The sequence below is a fragment of the Poecilia reticulata genome, chromosome 10, assembly GCF_904066995.2.
Source record: "Poecilia reticulata chromosome 10, P_reticulata-male-v2, whole genome shotgun sequence".
NCBI lineage: Eukaryota > Metazoa > Chordata > Actinopteri > Cyprinodontiformes > Poeciliidae > Poecilia > Poecilia reticulata.
In genome coordinates this window covers 10,919,636-10,940,671 of record NC_088839.1, presented here as the reverse complement: position 1 = coordinate 10,940,671, position 21,036 = coordinate 10,919,636, and the positions used below count along the sequence as shown (strand labels likewise).

General features: G+C 38.7%; 2 protein-coding genes across 11 annotated transcripts in view; both read left to right on the top strand.

The window, feature by feature from the left end:
* The window catches only part of ablim3 (actin binding LIM protein family, member 3), a 55,162-nt gene extending 49,830 nt beyond the window's left edge, over positions 1–5,332 (top strand). For all 9 annotated transcript variants that reach the window (XM_008419573.3, XM_008419572.3, XM_008419571.3 and 6 more), the window contains 6 exons: positions 1,775–1,804; positions 2,122–2,177; positions 2,316–2,382; positions 2,480–2,490; positions 2,593–2,673; positions 3,642–5,332. In XM_008419573.3, the coding sequence (XP_008417795.1) occupies positions 1,775–1,804; positions 2,122–2,177; positions 2,316–2,382; positions 2,480–2,490; positions 2,593–2,673; positions 3,642–3,755 (359 nt within the window). In that variant the 3' untranslated portion in view covers positions 3,756–5,332. The remainder of the gene's footprint in view (positions 1–1,774; positions 1,805–2,121; positions 2,178–2,315; positions 2,383–2,479; positions 2,491–2,592; positions 2,674–3,641) is intronic.
* Positions 5,333–11,682: 6,350 nt separating this feature from the next.
* Positions 11,683–21,036, top strand: part of afap1l1a (actin filament associated protein 1-like 1a) — a 31,316-nt gene continuing 21,962 nt past the window's right edge. The window contains exons 1-2 of one of the 2 annotated variants that reach the window (XM_081611588.1): positions 11,683–12,051; positions 13,117–13,166. In XM_081611588.1, the coding sequence (XP_081467714.1) occupies positions 13,145–13,166 (22 nt within the window). In that variant the 5' untranslated portion in view covers positions 11,683–12,051; positions 13,117–13,144. Of the gene's footprint in view, positions 12,052–12,714; positions 13,167–21,036 lie in introns of those variants that run through there. The other variant, XM_008419580.2, reaches the window with a different exon arrangement.

The following is a 21,036-nucleotide window of genomic DNA, read 5'->3' as shown; positions in this document are numbered from 1 at the left end:
GCACGAAAGCATTTGAACAACAGCGTTTTATGAGCTTCAAAATAAATCTGTCATCAGTGGGCTGAAGGTGGAGGGCAGCGAGGTTGGTGACACAGGGTCATCGCTGGAGTAGGCGGTGAGGGGGGCGAGATAAAAGAGTAGCTATGTAAGAATAGCTCGATTGACTGAACACAGCGTATGTTAAAATGCATGTATTATTATGGTATTGAGAAGAAAACAAAAAAAAATCTCGACAGTATGATGCATGAATAAATAACAGCCTGCCTTTCAATTAGTTTTAGAAAAGCAGAAAAAAAAACCACTTAAAACAGGTGTGTTACACCTGCTAACATAGAAGGATATTACTGTGTATGACGATCTTCCTTCCTTTATTTTTCTTGACAAAAAGCACATCAGTAGGTTAATGTGTGGCCACGCTACAAAGATCGTCAGTGCAGGAAGTCAATCCATAAACACAGCGCTGCTGTGTTTTAACAAAAGGTGTTCTGCTGTGAACACCTTTTGGCCCGCTATTATGAAACAAATGGAGTCTTGGATTGTCTGGAATGTAACAACATAATCCTGAGCGACATGGACACAACAAAGTCCATTGCTCTGGTTCTAGATTCCTTCGGCAGGAATTAACAGCCAGTCCACTGAGGTAACTGGGCGGCCTTTAACTTTCCTTCTAATCTCTGACTGCGCTCACCGTGGAGGCCTTTTAAATACGTCCATAGAGTACCGGTTTGTTGGGTCTCTCAGCCGCTCCACTCGTACAGCAATTCTATCGACTTCCTCCTTATTACTGCGCAAATTACACAAAATAATATTTACTTTGAAAACTGAAATTCAGCCTGCAATCTTTGCCGTCACTACTTTCCTCTTTGTAAGTGGTTCATTCCCTTCGCTGTGTTTTGCATCAATGCTCGTGTTTCGTTTTTGATGTGCGACATTATCACTCCTTAGCAACTTCTGGCTGTGATCTCGTTTTCCTCCGCCCCCATGCTTTTATATATATATTTCTCAATTTTATCATGGAGACTAATAGAACTATTGTGAGCTATGAGATGAAACACAATAGAAAATACATTTGTAAAGATTGTGATGCATATACCCTTTAAGATATTCACAAATGAGAGATCTGAAGTGATTTATTTTAAATTTTAATCCAAGCTTCGGGGATCCTGCACACTCCTACTTATCTTCTCACATTCTGATACCAGTTTGCCTTTTGTACGACCGAAATACTTTCTTCCCTCCTTTACGCCATTTTACATAAACAAGTTTGCTCTCTGTGGACTACTTTTTTAAAAATCTCTCTATCTTTGTATTTATCACACTGTCTTGTATTCACAGCTGCCAGCCCCATGTCCTGTTTTATTTATGGGCACTAAAATCTCTCATTAAAGCTGTTTTCCACATGGGAGGGAAAAACCACTGAACAGAGCCTGGTCTTGGATCTGGTCTGGAGGCTTGCAACCAAACGAGCTGCAGCACGTGGAAAGAAGCAAAAAATCCTCCCAAAAATATTCAGCAATGTATCCATTTGTGTGTGTGTGTGTGTGTGTGTGTGTGCGTGTGTGCGCGTGTGTGTGTGTGTGTGTGTGTGTGTGTGTGTGTGTGTGTGTGTGTGTGTGTGTGTGTGTGTGTGTGTGTGTCGTTTCCATTACTCACTGAGCCTCCAAAGAGCTACATTTCATGGTCTTTTCTGAGCCTCTGACTAATCAGAGACTCGTCCCGTCTGTCTTGGAATAGCTAATACAGAATATAATTGTGTGATGTCTTTGTCCCACAGCACCAAGATCTCAGTACAGCGCTGATAGTGGTGAGTTTATCTTCATTGTGTCAAAATGTGTTCAGTCTCTGCCAAACACCAAACTGTGACATACTTTAAGGTGCTAGCTTTCTCTTTTATTGTTGTCAATACTTTGTTTGTTTCGTGGTTGTTCAGCTCATGTTGGTTCATAAATAATTTCTACTGAATCATCCAAGCCTCAGTTCCCACATCTGGAATTTGATCGTTTGTTTCTTTTTTTTTTTTTTATCATTGGTGGTGATCGCCATCTCCTGACCAAATCCAGTATTTAACTTGTATACAACGCTTTAATCAATTAATTGTGTGTTTTTGTGACCATTCTTTAGATTTTGGCTGCAAGTCAGCATCACTGCCAGGATATAGGCGCAATGGTATTCAGCGGGTGAGATCAGATTGCACTCCAGAGCTAATTTTAATCATGTGTTTTCACCTATTTTTTTACGTTAATGAGGGGTTTTTCATGGGAATTCCCAAAAGCAATTATTTTTGTTAATCGCAATTTCCTTCCTTGCATCTGCAGCCTCAGAGCGCAGATTGCTACCAGTATCAGTATGACGACGGCAGCGAGGTCAACTGGGGAAGTAGAGGTGATTTTAATTGGACTTTATAACACCGAGACTTTGTCAGATTGAAGCAATTAAACCAAACCTTTAATCTATTTAATCTGTTTCTCATTTCTTGCAGCTGAGTATAAGGTACGATTAGAAAATTGTTTTCATTTTTTCCCCATAAACATAATGCAAAAGTTATTTAACCCAGATTTCTGAAATGATTAAAAGAACTTTCCGTCTCCGCAGGTTTATCCATATGATTCTCTCATTGTCACCACCAGAGGGCGGAATAAGCTGCCTAAAGACGTCGACAGAGCGAGACTGGAAGTAAGTAATGCAGGGAAGGTGAAATTGAACTGGCCTGCAAAATTAAAGGTATAGTGCAAGATTTTAAAGGGTGTAGTAAAATTATCAGAGTAAGGCTTTTAATTTATTTGTCGTTTGTACTCTAAATTAGTAAAACTATGCCCATCTTGCACATTAACAATAAAAGGACAAAGTATTCACACATTTGAATTTTCTCATATTTTGTCACAAGAAGTTATTGGGATTTTATAGGATTGAAAACCCAAAGTAATCCTCAGTTGTGGACAAAATAGTATACATGCTCTTCAAAAGTTTTACAGTTTTTCAAAGATTTCATATAGTTGCAGTCAACCTGCTGGGGTTTTCTTGTTGTTTTTTTGTAGAACAGCTTAGCCAGCTAAAAATGCAGACATGCAGCTGCAGCCTTTGCTGCATCCGTCTACCACCTTTCAGCATTGATTTGACCGTTTTCTTGAGCTCAAGCTCATTCGGATCGGATGAGTAACTATGAACAGGTTGAACTTTTACTTGGTCATTGTAACACGTAGATATGCTTTGTTGTGAACAATTTAGATTCATTTTTGAGGGCGTCTCAGAACACTTGTGTTTTTACTGCGATTAAATACCTTAAATATGGACCCTGTTTACTAATCAGGTGGCTTCAGAAGGCAATTTTGCCCCAACATTTTACTTTAGGGATATCAGATTAACTGAATAACATATGCACACCACCCTTCTCAAATTTTTATTGATAAAACTTTTCTGCACTAATATACCATTTTGCTTCCACTTCAAAATATGCTCCATTTTGTGTTCGTCTAAAAATCCATTAAAACCTACATGTTGCTACATGACAATATCTTACAAAATTCAAAGAGGTGTGATAACTTGTTGAATGCACATAGTCATGTAGCAGCAGAGTAAATATGCAGAAATTCCAGGTGTAAAAAGGATAAAATAACACAGTTTTTGTGTCTCTGTCGCCGTAGCGCCACCTGTCCCCAGAGGAGTTCGTCCAGGTGTTCGGCATGACCGTGGAGGACTTTGACCGGTTGGCTCTGTGGAAACGGAACGAGCTGAAGAAGCAGGCTCGGCTGTTCTAGTCACACCCGGGTGTGCGTTAAATACTGCCACACGTCGAGTCGCACGGGACCATGAGACGGAGACGCTTCTTCTCAGTTCCACTGCCACGTCTGAAGAACCTGTTCAAGATCTCCTCGCGTGACAAAGAAGAGCCAGATTGGACTTTTGGTGACAGTGGTGGAGGGACAGAGACGGACTGGTGCTTGTTTGCCAGTGCAACCATAGCTGTGTACTAGAGTGAAATGTAAGCAATAGAGACGTTCATGCTGTAATGCTGTGTATTTTTTTTTTTCGTTTTGTTTTGGGGGGTTTTTTCCAAGTTCAGACTGTGCTCCCTTACACAGGTGACCAGACCTGCAGGACCGAAACACGATGTGGAGAAATTTGGCTTTGCCTTACTTGTTATGCTCTTTTAGTTACGACTGTGCAGCACCAGCAATCCGAAGGAATAGAATGTAGATACAGTATATCATTTCTGACACTTTATCTGTGTGAATGATGCTAGAGGATGATGAGTGAGTGATTGTGAGCATACGCCTTTGGTTCAGGGTGCATTTTGTTGACATATTACCAATTTTTTTTTGTTGTCTCACACGAAACGGAGCATCTTCAGTTGACAGAGAACATCTGCAGTGGGCCAAACTTTTTTTATTTATTTATTTTTTATCTGTTTCTGTGACCTGCTTTAATTAGCGTCAGGATGGAAATCTGAAGCTTAGAAGATGCTGGCCAAGTAATTAGCGGTCAGCAATAGCGCAGCTGTACGGGAACCGAAGAATGTGCAGTTCAGTAGGAACAATGCAAAACTTAATTTCCAGAAAAGTGTGCAGTTTTCACACTTCTAATAGAAATGGAAATCTTTTCACTGTTATTTTTAAACTTTAATTTGAGACACAAGTACAAAGGGAATGTTTCTTGACATCTTCGGTTTTGAGGGCCACAATTCAGCTTTTTCTTTCTCTTTTTTCAGCAGATAAATATTAAGCAATACATTTATTTAAATAAAAATGCAATAGATGTATTCAATGCTTTGAAGAATGGAAAAGTGTCATAGGCGTAAATAAACGTGGCACCTCATCAAAGCCTGTCCTCCCTTCTAAAATTATTGTCCACCACAGTGGACAATAGCTTCTTGGTGGCGCCACTGTTCACATTTTCTCAAACTTATCAGTCAAGATACTATAGATAGTTAACTTTGCACTTGTGCCAAATTAATGTCTCAAACAAAACACATTGGTATATGTTTTTTTTATTATTATTTTTTATGTTTTATAAAATAATAAAGTTTTCTGAAATTGAGGTTTGAGTTTACAAGATATGACAATGCTGTCCTGTTCTTTCCTCTTTGCAATAGAATGATGATGATAGTTTAGGTTGTGCATTGTTTATAAACCTACATTCATTACTATTTATATTCTTTTAGAACGATAATCCAATAATTTTGTAGCTCCAGATATTATATTCCCACACCAGGAAACACTCAGCAAGGTAATTTCCCACACAAAGACCCAGGGTTGTTAAAGACTTCTTTTGAATACTGTTTTTTTTAATTATTATTATTATTTTGACACTAAAATTAAACTGCAACTCAGAACAAGTCTCCTCTCTTTCATTCGTAGCATATGCCGTTTTGTGATGCATGTTATGATACTTTGATTCTACAAAGTTGAAAAGGAATTCAGTCATTTGGTCAGATCATCAAAGGAACTGATATGCACTGGACTGAAACGTATAGAAGGGTGTTCTGTTCACAATACATCTAAGGATGCTGTGAATGTGATTTCTAACCATATTCTCATATAAAGGTTTTATTGGGATCTCAAAAATATGAGACTACAAACAATCTGATCACTATGCAACCACTGCACATTATCAGTTCAGCTTCACTCCTGTTTTAAGTTTTTTTTTTTTTTTCAAAACACATTAGAGAAAATTGAAAAGTGGAGGAAAATTCTGTTTTTATTTTGTAATTTTACAATTTTTTTGACTTGTTCATTGTTCATAGTTAAGAAAGGGATTTGAAAGATAATAAATATGGTTGAAACTAGATGATTTTTTGACAGAAAAGTGGATCTGACCGGTGGTTTTGCTGAAGGCCGAGCGTCTGTTTCCTTAGAGATCACAATTGAAGTTGGTAATGATTTGCACAGCTCTGGATTCTGACCAATAAATAATGTTTATTTAGTTCAGAAACATCAAAACGACAAGACGCTCATGATTTATATTTAAATTAAATCCAAGCTGAACGTTTAATTAAGTTCTGTTGACTTATATTTGCAAAAAAATTATCAAAGATGAGGAGAAATGTATTTTACAAAACTTTATTGTAAATTTTTAAGTAAGCAATCTTTGAATAAACATTATTTAGAGACGGATCAAAAGACAAATCTTTGGACAGTGAAGAGTTTAATGAATCAATGGCACACTTAAATAATTATTACATAAGTTATTTATTGTCATTTGACACTTAACTCTCCATAAGCAGTGTGGTATTAAGCTCTGATACCACACACACACACACATACATATATATATGTATGTGTGTATATATATATATATATATATATATATATGGCCAGCAGCCAAACAAACCGCCGCTGAGAGGCCATGGTCGGGTCTCTCCTTGTGTGCTAGTCTGTTTAGACACAAAAAGTGGCTTCACTAACGTCATTGGTGGAAAAAGACTTACAACTGGTTTCCGAAAAATAATTTACCGAATAACCAACGCAGTGATTTCAAACATGACGCTCTGGCGGACAACTCGTAGGTCAAGTACAAGGCACCAAGCTCGGTCTCGACTAGCACTGACACGATTTCAAGCGGACCCACAGAAGTTTCAGTCAGAAGGTTGGGCGTCCACTCGGTTTCCGCGTCTTGGGAGATCCGAAAATATAATTTTTTTTTTAATCCAGGACCCAAAGTTCACAAATACCGGACCGACAGTTTCGTGTCTCCGTGCGGCCAGGTGGTAGCTGCATCTTTTTTTTAAACACTCAAGAAGAAGCTGCGTCATATTTTTAATCCAGAATGGCGCATGCGCATCACACTCATCAAAAACAAAAATGGCGCCGTTAGCCACTGTTGCCAGATTTGAAATTTTCCAGTCCAAACAGAGGGTAAAATTAAACCTGTAAAACTTGTCCAACTGCAAAGAAGCAGTAGGGATCTACACAGTGGCGCAAAAAGTGGGTATGCAGCGTATGCAACATAGGGGCGCAGCACCAGAGGGGGCCCCAAAACCCAGTCTGGAGGGGCGGCGCGCCTTATGTTTTCGCATCCACCTAAATAACGTGTAGTTGCGCCACTGGATCTACACCTCTAATAAAACGCATGTTAATAGCACTATATGTTTTAATCATTATCTATCAGTACTATATTTTTAGAATAATTTAGAGAAACAGCCAAATATATATATATATATATATATATATATATATATATATATATATATATATATATATATATATATATATATATATATATATATTTGCTAAAACATTGGTAAATGTTTTAGCAAATGTCAAACATACATTTTCGTCATTAAATTTCATAAATATCAAAAAGTAGTTTCCTATTTGCAGGTTTCTCTCCGGGTGCTCCGGCTTCCTGCCACGGTCTGAAATCACGACCATTTAGTTAATTGGTCTCTAAATTCTGTTAGTGTGATTAAAACATTTCTCTTTTTTTTTTTTTTTGAATAAAACGTTTGCCTGCTGCGCTCGTTTATTTTAAATTCACGTCTGATATAGTGGGTTTTTGGAATTTTCTGTCTGAAATCTGAATGTCTGTGAGAGAAATCAGCTCGTGTGTGTTACTCTTGCTGTGTGGCTGGACACCAGACAGTACGATTAAACCCGATCGAACCTGTTATACTTCTGATTTTTTTTGTTGTCTATTGTAGGGCTGTTGTAAACGAATATTTTAGTAATCGAGTAATCTATCGATTATTCCTACGATTAATCAAGTAATCGGATAAAAAAATAAAAATAAAACATTGGTAAATCTAACATAACCGCAATATTACTATCGCATATCGATATCAGTCCAATTTTTCACATTTGAACTTCCCCAACAATAATAGCTCACTTTCTATGTTAACCTGAAGAAAAGTTACACACTTGGTAATTATAAGTTACGGGAAAACATCGCCAGTGAAACACTACTTAAACCCACAACTAGTCTTAAAAACAACAAATCAAAATGTACAATTAAAATGAATATCAATCATTTGCACTTTTGTTTAATCCAAATTAAGCCAGCAGCTCCATAAGGTTCCCCAAGGCAGAAACGATTCCTCGAGTGATTTGAGTACCTCGATTATTAAAACTCCGTGAGAAAAATTTATCTGCCTCGAAGCTTCGTTAAATTATATTTTATATTTAGCGCACCGTGGTCCGACCGGGTTATTACTTGCGTTGTGCTCTCACTTCTGCCTGAGTTGTTGACGAAAGTCAAGTGTTAGCAGCACAATGTCCAGTTTTCAAGTTTGGCCTGGGAGGATTTTATTGATTGATGATAATGTCTGATAATGTTTGTCGTTTTTTGGGGGGGGACCGATAAACATCCTTAAAATGACTGGCACGATGCCTGGAGTATAGCAGCTTTTCTCCTCCCGGAGCTGCTGCCTGGTGGCCAGTGTTCAGAGCGAACGGCAGGGAAGAGCGAGGAAGCTGTATTTATATAGGGGAGCGGATATGAACACTGCGGGCGGCTGCGCATGTGTAGCTTTACGGGCGAACCGGAAAATTAATTTCATATCATCCTGGTCTCAACACAGTGGCGCAAAAAGTGGGTATGCAGGGTATGCAACGCATAGGGGCGCAGCACTAGAGGGGGCGCCAAAACCCCGTCTCGAAAAAAGTTTTTTTCTTGTTGGCATTTTCTATATTTAACAGAATGAAATGATCATTAACAGGGAAACCGCACTGATTAGGCGCCCCTCAGCTCCTTCACGTCACTCTCCCTTCCCATACAGGTGGCTGTGCACTTGCCCCTAAGAGAACGCAGGCGCGCCTTTTGAATTTTTTTATTTTAGATTTCCACTCGTAGTGCACTTGACAAAATGGAGCGGCAGAAAAAAAAGCTGTCCGGGGCGCAAAACAGAAAACGGAAAAGTGAGAAGGATAAAGATGTTGGCGGGATGAAAAAAAGCCTTTCAATGTGGTTGAAAGATAGTAGGTAAGTACCGTCATTGTATTAGCAGGACAGGAGGGTGGTAAATAATCAGGTTAGCTAAAGCTAGCCTAATACGGAATCGTCCCATATTTGGCTGTTAAAAGTTGCATCCCCTATTAAACCATTAAGGGACGCGATTTGTTTCGTATTTCTATGAATATCTGATACATAAACCTGTCACAGACACATAACCGCACACTAGTGTAAGAATGACCTAAATAAAACTCAGGAAATATTAACACGGGAAAGCTAAAGCTGTTGTGGCAGTGCCCAGCTATGGTCCAACACTTAGCTCTCCAGGGCGTAATTTTTTCACTCATGCATTATGGATTCTTTAATTAAAGATGAGTTGTTCAAGTTCATGTGTGTATCAGACAAATTCCTTAGAGTCACTTTAGCCCTTAGACTCAAAAAGGTTGGTTACCTATTTTACCAACCTTTTTGGCAGGGGGACACTTAAGTTTAAATGTCTTATTCAATACTACTACAGTGGTGATGTGATGTATCTGATAAGTCAGATTAGATGCAATGTCCAATCAGTAACTGTTATCCAACAAGGAGATGATTTAAATTAAAGTTTCATTTATATTGTGGTTTGACTGCTGTATTTTTTAAGCCTATTTAACACAAGATTTATGTAATTCAGCTGTGATGGTGGAGAGAAAGAAGAGAAGATGATGAAAGAGGAAGAATCAGGACAGACAGGGGAAGGCAACAGGTTGGTCTAATGCAGGTGGAAGTGAGGGAGCAACTAGTCCATCTCAAGGACTAATTTTTAAACATTATTTTTAAAAACGGTATTAAGATCTGTAATTTTTACAACTAATATGTAATGCTTTTTTGACCACATGACTTAGTGACACCCGGTGGGAAGCAAAGCTAGACTCTGTCAAAGCTATACGTTTCCAGATGGGGGGAATTTTAGATGCACTACAAAAGCTTGAAGAAGTGGCAGGAGACAGCAAAATTGTCTCAGAGGCAAAGTCACTATCTAATGAGATTGTTAGTATGGAGTTCGTTGTGTGCCTCATAGTTTGGTATGACTTATTATGTGAGATCAGCTTTGCAAGCAAGGCACTACAAGCAGCAGATGTGTCAATGGACACAGCCATTAGGCTAATCGAGTCTCTAAAAGAGTTTTTGCTCAAATATAGAGAAGAGGGCTTTCAGAAGTCACTCAACATTGCAGGCAAGATAGCCATTGAAATGGATGCTTCTCCTGGGTTCAAAGAGAAACGACTTAGGAAGCAAAAGAAGTTCCCAGATGACAATTCATGCCCTGGTCATCATGAAAAGGAACCCACAAGGCACTTCAGGTGCATGGTTTTCAATGTTATTGTTGACACACTCCTGCAAGAGCTGTCTGAATGGTTTTTGAATTTTCAACTTGTGTCTGAGAAATTTAAAGTCATCACTAAAATGGAGCACATGACAAAAGCTGAGCTGGAGGAATCAGTGACCACATATGCCCTGACTACCTGTGATGTTTCCAGAGATATCATTCAAGAAATATACCCAGCAAGTCGTCTACTGAAGGGTTACAAGGCTCTAGAAAAGTTACATTTCCTCATTCAAGAAAACCTTGATTTGGTATTCCCAAATTTGACAGTAGCCCTTAGAATATTTTTAACCATGCCTCTCACAGTTGCATCTGCAGAGAGATCATTTAGCAAGCTGAAGCTCATCAAAACATACCTCCGTTCAAATATGAGCAATGATCGCTTGTCCCAGTTAGCAGTGATCTCTATCGAAAACGATGTGGCACAGTCTATTTCATTTGATGCTATAATTGACAAATGGGCAAGTGCAAAGTCACGGAATGTAACAATTTAAATTCCATAAATGTTAAAACTCTGACAAGGAGTGCAAGCTGTTAAGATTTCATATTTCCAAAACACGAAATGTTGAGCACTGAGCGCCCTTGCTGTTAAATTGCGTTAAATATTTGTACTCTAATAAACTTCTTATTTGCTTATGATTGAAAATTTCACCTGATATAATATGTGACAATGTATGTTCCAAGTGCGTGACTAAGGGAGGAAACCTGAGAAACTGGGAGGGGGGGGCGCCGATGATGTTTTCGCATCCACCTCACAAATATGTAGTTGCGCCCCTGTCTCAACAAATGGGTGTCGGAGTACATCGTGACGGTACGTACCTGGTGGATGTGTTTCTGTGTGTGACGAACGAAGGTGTCAAATCCCGTCGCAAACATGAACATAAGAGCTATAAATGTCTGGGCAAGGTGAGAGTTCATCTATTAAATTGACTGAATATGAGTGCAATGAGTGCATAAAAGAAAATCTGGAGTATAGAAAAATGTTTATAAGCGTATTTGTGAGCCTCTTTATTAATAAATTTCATATAATTTCAGATTTTTGTATAACTTTTCTTTAGGTTAACTGAGAAAGTGAGCTATTATTGTTGCTCGTTAATTTTCTAAATCACAGAAAAGTTGTTGGGGTAGTTCAAATGTGAAAAATTGAATTGATAAATTGAAGCAACAGCGGTGTATACTATCATTCCAGGAGCACAGTCACCTGCACAATTTGATGAACACATTGTGACTGCACTGCATTTAACAACAACTGCCATACAACGTATTAATGCACAAAAAAGAGCTTGCGGTGGTATTTGTAGATGTCTGTGTTTAATTTAATTTCAATAAAAACCTGTTTCACCCATCTGATACTGTTTCATTCTTACAAATACCTCTGTATTTAAAATATATATATTTTAAAAGGTAGGATATTCTCATAAAAGGTGTTGTGCAAACATTTGCGATAGCTTTTCATTTTAAACTGATAGGATATTCTGATGAAGGAAGTGATATTTTTGTGTGTTGTCATGTATATAAATTGTTCCAGTGCTGTGCTGAGCATAACTCCTAAGCTTCCACTTCAGTCTCATCACTCAAAGAATGTTATCCAGTGATAATATTTAACATTAACACAGCCATGCTGTAGTTTTCGGTTTGTAAACATCACGGTAGAAGATTTAGACGCATAGCACCGACAGATAGACATGTCTATCTATCCGTGCTACGGTAGGAAAATCTGACGAGGAGGCACAAATAGTCAGAATACCGTTCCTATGCAACAGCAGCAGCTGATCGCCGTGAGAGAAATGTAAACCATGAAGGTAGGAGAGAGATGAATTAACTATTTTGAGTTTCTGTCGTCAAGTCCGATTATTATAAACAGTTTTGGGTTTGTTTTTTTCTAAAGTCACTTGGGCTTTGAAATAAGCAGAGACGCACAATAAGCCCCAGAATTTGTCTGGCACCTAGTCAGTTTTAGTCAGACTCTTCCCCGTCCATCATTTCCTGGATGATCCGTCCCGCTGTGTTTTCATGTCAAGTTAATATATTTGCTGTGAACGACGTCGGGCTTTGCGTTGCGCCCCAGAAAACTGCAAACATCGAGCATCGAGACGAATATGAACAGCGGAATAAACTTGAAAACAGCCATGAATGAACGTGCCCATAGAGTTGCACAACTAAATGCTGTTATAATCATTAATATTAAGAGAAGTGTCACAAATCTGTGCAGCGGAGTTTCTTCTGAGTTGCGGAGCCGCAGGAGGAGCGTTGTGAGCTGCGCTGTGACAGCAAACGCAGGGCCGTAACGCAGAACCTGGACGCTGGGGCAGCGGGGGAACTCTAAAATCCTACTTATAGTTTTCCAGACAATAGTGGAACACAAAAACATGCAAAAATTTCTAAAGTTTTTTTTTTTGTACTGTTGTAACCATTAAACAATCTCCCCTTCAGTTCAACCTTATAGACACATAGTTGATGTTGTCACGATACAATTACTTGCAGTTAAGTATTGGCAAAGTTCACTTATTACTATATTGTCAACAGCTGCTGAAAGTAAGTAAAAAAGTTACTTTTAATCTAACTTAGTTACTTTCCAAATGAAGTAATCATTAATCCAAGTGACTTTTTCAAGGAGTTATCAGTAATCTGATTAAAGTTACTTTTTCAAAGTATCTATGCCAACACTGGTTGCCAGATGGCAGACGGAAATGCAAAAATTGCTGTTTTGCAAAGAGTGTCACCAGGCGGGCTTTAGGACCCAGCGGGGAGGTTCCAGGCCCTCTGATCTGCGTTGTATCCTTGTAGCTGTCAGTGGTTTGAGCTCTTCTTCCACACACACACACACACACACACACTCAACTATGGGCCCGTGTTAATTTCTGCAGTTCTCACCGGGAGAGCATCAGCTGGACAATGGACCCAAAAGACCCCTCCTGTAAGTACCTGGAACTTATTTTCTCACCCTAAACTCTGATGCTGAACCCTTCTTTTGGGATGTTTGTGTTTTCCTTCTTTTACTTACAACTTTTGACAATTACTTTAACTGGAAGATTACTGCTTAATCCAAACTTTTCTGTTTATAATCTGTTTTCAATTCTCATTGAAACTTATGAATCTTCTCTGGCCTAGTGTGTTTACAGCCTGACTCTTATTGACTTTAATTTCTCTTTTTTTTTCTTCTTTTTTTTCCTCAATGTTAGATTTTCAGGTGTTTTCCTAATGTTTGTTCTGATAATGGTGCAATGTCATGCCAGGATGAAAAAAAACAAAACAAAACAGGCTTTTGGTCTAAAGTTTCTTGTTCCAGAAAAAGAATTTCTTGCACATCCAAGTCAAGTCATAAATCTGGAAGAGGAGATGCAACAAAGATTGGGTGGGCTTGCTCAGAACCATTAAATTTTGAACTCCACCAGCAGTGAATTTCTTGCAGATTTCTACTAGTGCTTTTGTGTTGAAATATCTGGAAGTGTTAAATCTGTTTCAGCACTGAGGTTTTTTTTCTTTTTCTTTTCTTTTTTTTAAGGAGGAACATATTTACCCCCTGCACATAGGAAAAACAAATCCACTTCCTCCCTGTTTGAGGTTTAGATGATGCATTGATAAGGCAAGGTGCAACCTGATGTCTTTATTGAATTTGTTTCCATGATTTTACGTGGGCTTTGTTTGTTTGTTTTGGCCCTCCAGCTGATCTTTCTTAATACTTGTAACGCTGTGAAGAGTCTCGCTGGAAGCCGACATGTGGAGGTGATTATATAGCATTTAATGAAGTTTTTTTTTTTTCCTCAACTGACTATCTAAGAGGAAGTGGGACAAATGGCTTATGTGCTCATTTAGCTTATTTCCAGGATTTTTTGCAGAAAGAAAAACTTGCAGGGACATTTATCACTTCTTCTTCTATCCTCCCTACAATCACCAGCGCTCAAGGATTTCAGTCATGTTATTGTTGCTAATATGTTTGGTGTGTATCTGAGGAAGGAAGTTTTTAGGTTTTCACCAGGGTGTGGACAATCCCCATCTGTCATTCCTATCTGTCTTGACACACAAACACGCGCGCACAGCACACACACGCGCAAGAATGCAACTTAGCCGAGTCGTGTGGTTCAGGAAACACCGCAAGACCTTACGCACTGCGGTCCCGGGGGATCAGCCGACTGTTTGTTGTCTAGTCGCCCGATTGGCCTCTGGTGATGAGTAGATTACTTTTACTTGATTTGCTCAAGAACGGTGCGTTTTCAAATTGCCCAAAGCGTATCTTTGAAATTGTTTCCTTTGTGTGAGTGTTGGTATAACAAATGATAGATTTTTTTTTATTTTTTATTGTAGCAGCTTGTCATAGTGAGAAGTTTTAAATCTTGTACCAACAAAACACTTCAGTTTTTTTTTTTTAGTTTTTGGGGGGATTCAGCTAATACTTAAAAAAAAATTCTACATGACCAATTACAAAACATAGAGCTGCATCTTTATTAAAGAGATTAATGGGAAGAGAAACTTTTCTTGACCGTTTTTTAAAGAGCGGGGCACTGAGATGGTATTGATCAGAAGCAGGCAAATGAAAAGCAGATCCTCACAGATTGATCTGAAATGAAACAGTTGTCTCCCGTCACAGATAATATCAATCTTTTGAGGACATCAGTGCCTCTAATCTTCTGTCTAAAACATTCTTTGAAAATTTGCGTGTGTTAGATCTCTTGTGTGTCTTTTTTGATTGTCATACCAACGTCTCTGAACTCAACCTGAGCACAGAAATGTTTAAAAGACCAAACCTTTTCATTGAGTTAATTTGTTTTCTTGACCAACCTTAGTTTTGCTGCAGTCAACTGTTATTCACCATGTTTCCTCCTATTCATCCTAATATAAATACGGAAGTGTTGAGAATACGCATCTTCTCGCAATGTCATGTTGCTTACTATGGCTGGCAAAGTGAATGAAGGCTACTGTTATGATCCAGGTTCCCGTCAGACGGATACATACTTCTTAAAGTCTACTGTCTGTCCGCCATAAGATAAGATCTTAGATAGGATATCTTAACCACACACTATTAATTTAAGAAGCTGATCTAGACATGATGTTTTGGAATCTTTCTGAATGTCATAGAAATTGTATCTTTAACAGTCACACAATCGTGTATAAATACGTAACTCAAGGTTGGACAACTCCAGTTCTCAAAGGACGGCTTTTGTGCAGCTTTTAGACGTGTGAATCGGCACACCTGAGTCAAATTCTGAGGTATGTTGAAGCAGTGGCACATCTAGAAGTTGCAGGAGACCGGCCCTCGAGGACGGAAGTTTTTCACCCCTGGTGGCAGTTGTCTTAAATGTGGGTTTTTCCCTCAGTTGCCCTGATTAAATTATATTTTGTGCATGCACCAGCTTTGTACCACTTCCTTGTCCTTCGTTACATCTGTCCTGATTATCAGAAACCATTTTTTTTTACTTCTCAGACCTGCTGGACAGCTTTTTGTTTTTTTTCTGCGAAGGCTAATATTATGCCAGGAAGCCCTAAAAGAGCATTGTGAGGAGCATGTGACTTCAGCGCAGTTTGACGTAAAAAGACTATTGTTTATGACTGACATGTAGATAAGTCTTTCAGAAGCATTTTTGATACCTGGTAAAATAAAAAATGATCACTTGTCCAAAATATGAAATACTTGCACTAATCAAATCTGAAATGGATAATTCTACATTGAGCAGAAAATGGAAAACAGAATTCATGACAACTGTACTTAACGCTTATTTTCAGTTTGTTATGAAAACTGCAATGCATTGACTAAATGATTTCAAAATGCTGAAAATCAATCTGGGAAACATTTACTCTATTAATGGAAACAGAGATAATTGTCATCGTTTGTTTCCCCAATCACAGATTGTCTTTCCTTGCCAGCTGGATGAATTTTTTAACGCCTACTTTGCGGATATGCATCAAGCTTTTGAATACCTCCTTAGGCAAAGACAAGCTAGGCTGTTTGTTTTAAAAGACACATTTAATCATCATTGCATCAGATTAAAACCCCTAACCAAACCTAAAGCTTTGGTCTCACTTTGTTGATAAATCTTACATTTTAAGCTTTTTATGTCTGTCACCAGGAAGCATCTAGTTAGTTTTAGATTGACTTTTTTGTACTCTTCTCTTAAATATAATGAATAAATCCTAAGCACTTATATGCTATTTTTCCGCCGTGCAGAATAGATTTGATTTTACTTCTTGTCTCATGGTCGACTCTTTAAAAAAATAAATAAATAAAAATAGCAGAGTTTCAAGTGGGTGTAACAGGGGAGAGGCCGTCTCCTCAGAGATGCATATCGGTAATGGGATTGTCTGTGATTTCGTCCAGCTGATGTGGTCAACTGTAGCTATTGTCACGTTGTACGCTTCAGAGAACGTGACATGAAGGAACTTTCAGGCTAAGAATTTGCTATTGTTGGTTAAAAAAAATAAAATAAATACATGTATTGTCAGTCTAAGCACAAGTCCGCTCCATACATGAAATCCCCATTCCAGCCATGCCTTACTGCTCACATGGTGGATTCAGGGTGGCTCATACCCGCTCACAAATGCATGAATAGAGAACCTGTGAGCTTGCAATCAAGTTCTAGATTTTTTTTTTTTTTTGTAACTTATAGCTGAGTCTTTATCTTGATAGACAAAAGACAAAGGAACTGGTTGCAGCTAACCACATTTCTGCTTTGGTGACTCCAGTTAGCAGGGCAAGAGAGCACCATTTAAATGCAGTCTTCTGTCGTCATCCCGCTGGAAGCGCGTGACCTCACAGTGTTGTCACATATTATATCTATATATCCATATATTTGTTTAATTACTTCCACGCATATTCTGTAATCTGTATTCCCACTCATTAAAAGCTAATATTTAGTCAAACATTGTCATTTTGTCCCTCCAAAATAAAATAAAAAGTACACATCAGCATTTTAACACAGTGGGTATTGTAGTCAGTGCTAGCTAAACTATTGCTCAGTGCCCCTGCCTTACAGTTTGCTTCATGTGGGCCAAAGAGCTTTCACAATAACAAAATAACATCCCTGGGTATATTTTTGTTTCAGCCTTTTGCTCTGGTTGGCCGTTCCGCTTCGAGTGTTTTAACACCGCTGGGCCCGTGACTGCCAAAGGCAACTGAATAAAATAAATGCTTGCATATCAGTAATGACTCTTTTGACTTCATTAAAGCAACTTCCAGCACTCTCGCATGATGCGTCCCCCTCCATATTTCAGCTTGACTGACTTAGGCATCGTCTACAGGAATCCAGTCTGTATAGACAACGGAATTTCCCTCCCATGCAAACTCATAAAGTTGGTGAAATTCTTTGATTTCTGAGGTTTATCAGACATTATCAACATTCTCTTTAACATGAAAAGATGTTCAAACTCTTTTGTGACTAGATGGGGAGTAAAATAACACACTCAGTGCTCTATACGGCATGCCCCGTCACGTTAAAGCTGTATATCACGGATTATTGTGGAGCAGGCCCATACTAAGGAATTCCCCTCCTCAGCAAGAGTAGGAGATCACTATAATTCATGTGGCTGGGATGTGTGGAGGGGTACCTCTGTGATGTAGGCCATGTGGGAGTGCACATGTACATTGTGTAAAAGGCAGTGGTCAATGTCTGCATGGCTGTTTACATAGGGTTTCTATGGAGATTTGCTGCTGCACACAGCGCTGCTGCAGTGTGTTTCAAGCTGCTCTGTTCCAGAGGGTGAGGTGACTCTGCCTGGGGTGTGCGTGCACACTCATACAAATAATTCAGGAAAATGTTCCAATTTATTGAAGGGACTTGGCAGAATAAGACCTACCCAACCTGTTATCAGTTGGGGGTTCATATATATTGACACCAGCCGCAGTTTACTAAGATTCATGGTAATGCGTCGGTGGGGGAAGTAAATCCTCAGGGCTCTTTGTGGGGGAAAAAAAATAAAAGCCTATTTTGTAGAACCTTCTGGAGGAAAGCCGGCACACAAAAACTTCTTGAAACATACTTCCTTTGTAATTATGCTTTTCTTTAATCATATGTGCTCTTTGATTAGGTTTAAAAGATTTTTACCCGAGACGATCATCACATCCATGTAAGGAATACAGAGGAGGATCTCTAAAACTAGTCTCTGTTCTTGTTAAATGTTTGTATGGAAAGTATATAAGCTGCAAAAGACATTAAAAGGTCTGATATTTGGAATTTCGCGTTTTGTTTTTTCTTATCCATTTCGGTTTACGTCTTTAGAGTTGATAAAAGGCTGATTATATGTTTCTATGTGAGACAGTTGCAGATTTAAAACCTTTTTTTTTACACCTTTCCATTTGTTTTATTGTTTGCTTTATTAGTTTCTGATGAAATTCTGAACTCTCAATGTTGACATGACTGTTAAAGGGTCTTGTTTTTCCCTTTTAACCATGTGATGCAACATAGCAATTATCTCAAGTGCCTCCTCTTACCATTCCAGGTATGCCTGCAGGTTTAACGGTTGGAAACGGACTCTGTTGGAAGCTTTCTGCAGCTAGCATTTCAACAGTAAGGCAGTTCTCATAAAACAGAACAGCAACTCTTGGTGACTAAGAGACTTTGTCAACTTTTCACTTCATTTTTTTTTAAATAAAGCAGAATTTGCTTATCAATCCATTGACAAAACACTGGGTACAGCAGTTTTAATAAGACTCCAACACTATGAAACAATTAAAGGCTAAATGACAGGTTTTCTATACATAAGCAAGGCTTTTCCTCTATAAAATCACACTTTGGCCTGATGAACATTTTGTCTGATTTTTAAAAAAAAAATGTTATTTATTTTTTTACTTTTTCCTGAATATATAATTTTCTCCAGCTACTCACAATGACTACTTACTTCTAAAATGATCGATATTTTCAAAGATCCGAATGAGGACAGTGGATAGCCCCACTTTTAAGCTAACCCTGCAAATCCAAAAAGAAGACAAAGCTGCCCTTTTCTTCAGTGTTGGCAGTTTTTCTGTGTGTATGTTGCCGTGTGTGTGTGTGTGTGTGTGTGTGTGTGTGTGTGTGTGTGTGTGTGTGTGTGTGTGTGTGTGTGTGTGTGTGTGTGTCTGTTCTGTGTGTCTGTTCAACATCAGTGAAGCTACACTTCCACTTGCAAAATAGCATCTTTCTCAGTATGTGAATACTTTTCTGTCTTGGAGACATAGTATTGTGGTGATGTCATAGCACTCGGAGCAGATAGGGGATCTGAATTATACTGACTCCTCTGTTGGGCCTTTGTCTGGCAGCGGTCTGACTCAAGCCCCCTATGCCACCCCAGACTTGAATAAATCGGAGTGGGGAAAAAAAAAGAAAAATGGGGCCAAAACCGAGGGAGTGAAGGGGGCCGTAGCAGACAGACGTCGCCTCATATTGATCAACTTTTTGACCTTTTAGCCTTTGGCCATATTGAAAAAATGCCCAGATGCAATTACCGCCACCTGTTCAGTGTGACTATTCTACTATCAGACTACTTTGAACCATCTGTCTGTTCTCTCTTCTTTTTCCCAATGTTGGGGGCCAGAAACGAGGGAATTTCCCTGGATGGATTGCCACTGGGTCACCATAGTAACACAAAGACAGACATGTTTGATATCCAGCTGTTGATTTCTGTCATTTCATGATGACAGAATGTTTCAGATTTGATATGTTGGATAAAGAGTAAAGTTTTATCCAGAGTTTCTTACACTGTCACGTAGTTTTAAATGGACAGCACTACTTTTCCTGTACCGTGTGGTGCTGCTTAGCCTTGGTTGTGTCTCCCAACTTGAAGAAAATGTGTGCTAATGCAAAATAACAAGCTAGAAGTAAAAGCAGGTCTGATTTAGCTTGTGGAATTTTCCTAGTGCCCCTATTTAGTAGTTTAACTCTTAAAACCGACTGCACAGGTGCGGTTATACTTATGTTACACTTAATAGTTGTTCCTGGTGCAGGTGATTTGCAACATATGGTAGACATGCTACACTCAGCATTTCTTTCCTCCTAAAGAGTGGGCATTGTTGCTCACAGGGCAAATATGAATGAATGATGACAAAAGAAGAGTTGGGAAGGAAGAACATTTCCAAAACTACCCTGTTTCGCTTCACGTGCTTTCAATTGGTTTTTGAAGTTTATGAGACACTTGCGATAAGTACGTGCCCTTTGGATCTTTCAGCTGTGCAGATACCTTTGCAAGTGAACCTGCTAACAGATGATTCCCGTTGTTTTGCCAAGAACCATTTGCAAGGCATGAAACTGGCTACAGAGAGCCTCAAACTGACCGAATCTGACCCCCCCACCTCATCTAGGTGACCGGAGCTGTTCACGGGGTTATCCGTGTCAGGAATAAAGTGTGCTTTTTACCAATTAAATACATTTCGCAGTGTGTTTAAACGTTCATTTTCATTTCTAAACACTCCAGACTCTTTCCATTCCCTGTTTTATGTTGAGTTTTGCAAGTGAGAAAATAGTCCAATTTATTCAAAAGTATCAATTAAGCTTTTTTCTTCTTCCTGGTATCAACTCCTGACAGCCATTGTTCAGGGATCTGTCTGGAGGCTTGACTTTCAAAAATATATCATAAGCTGTGTGCATTTTATTTTGTTGATCAAGTAAAATTCCCTAACAGTTCTAAGTGCAGCTAAAACACTAATAATTAAGATTTTGGCATATCTAAATTAAGTTTATGAAGCCAGAGAACAAGTTTTATGATTTGTTTACTTTGCACACCGTTAACTGGAATCACTGATTATGTCTTGAGCCAAATTATCATATGACTCTTGACTTGCTTTAAATGAAACTCTATACACAATGAAGTTTTCTGGTAATTAG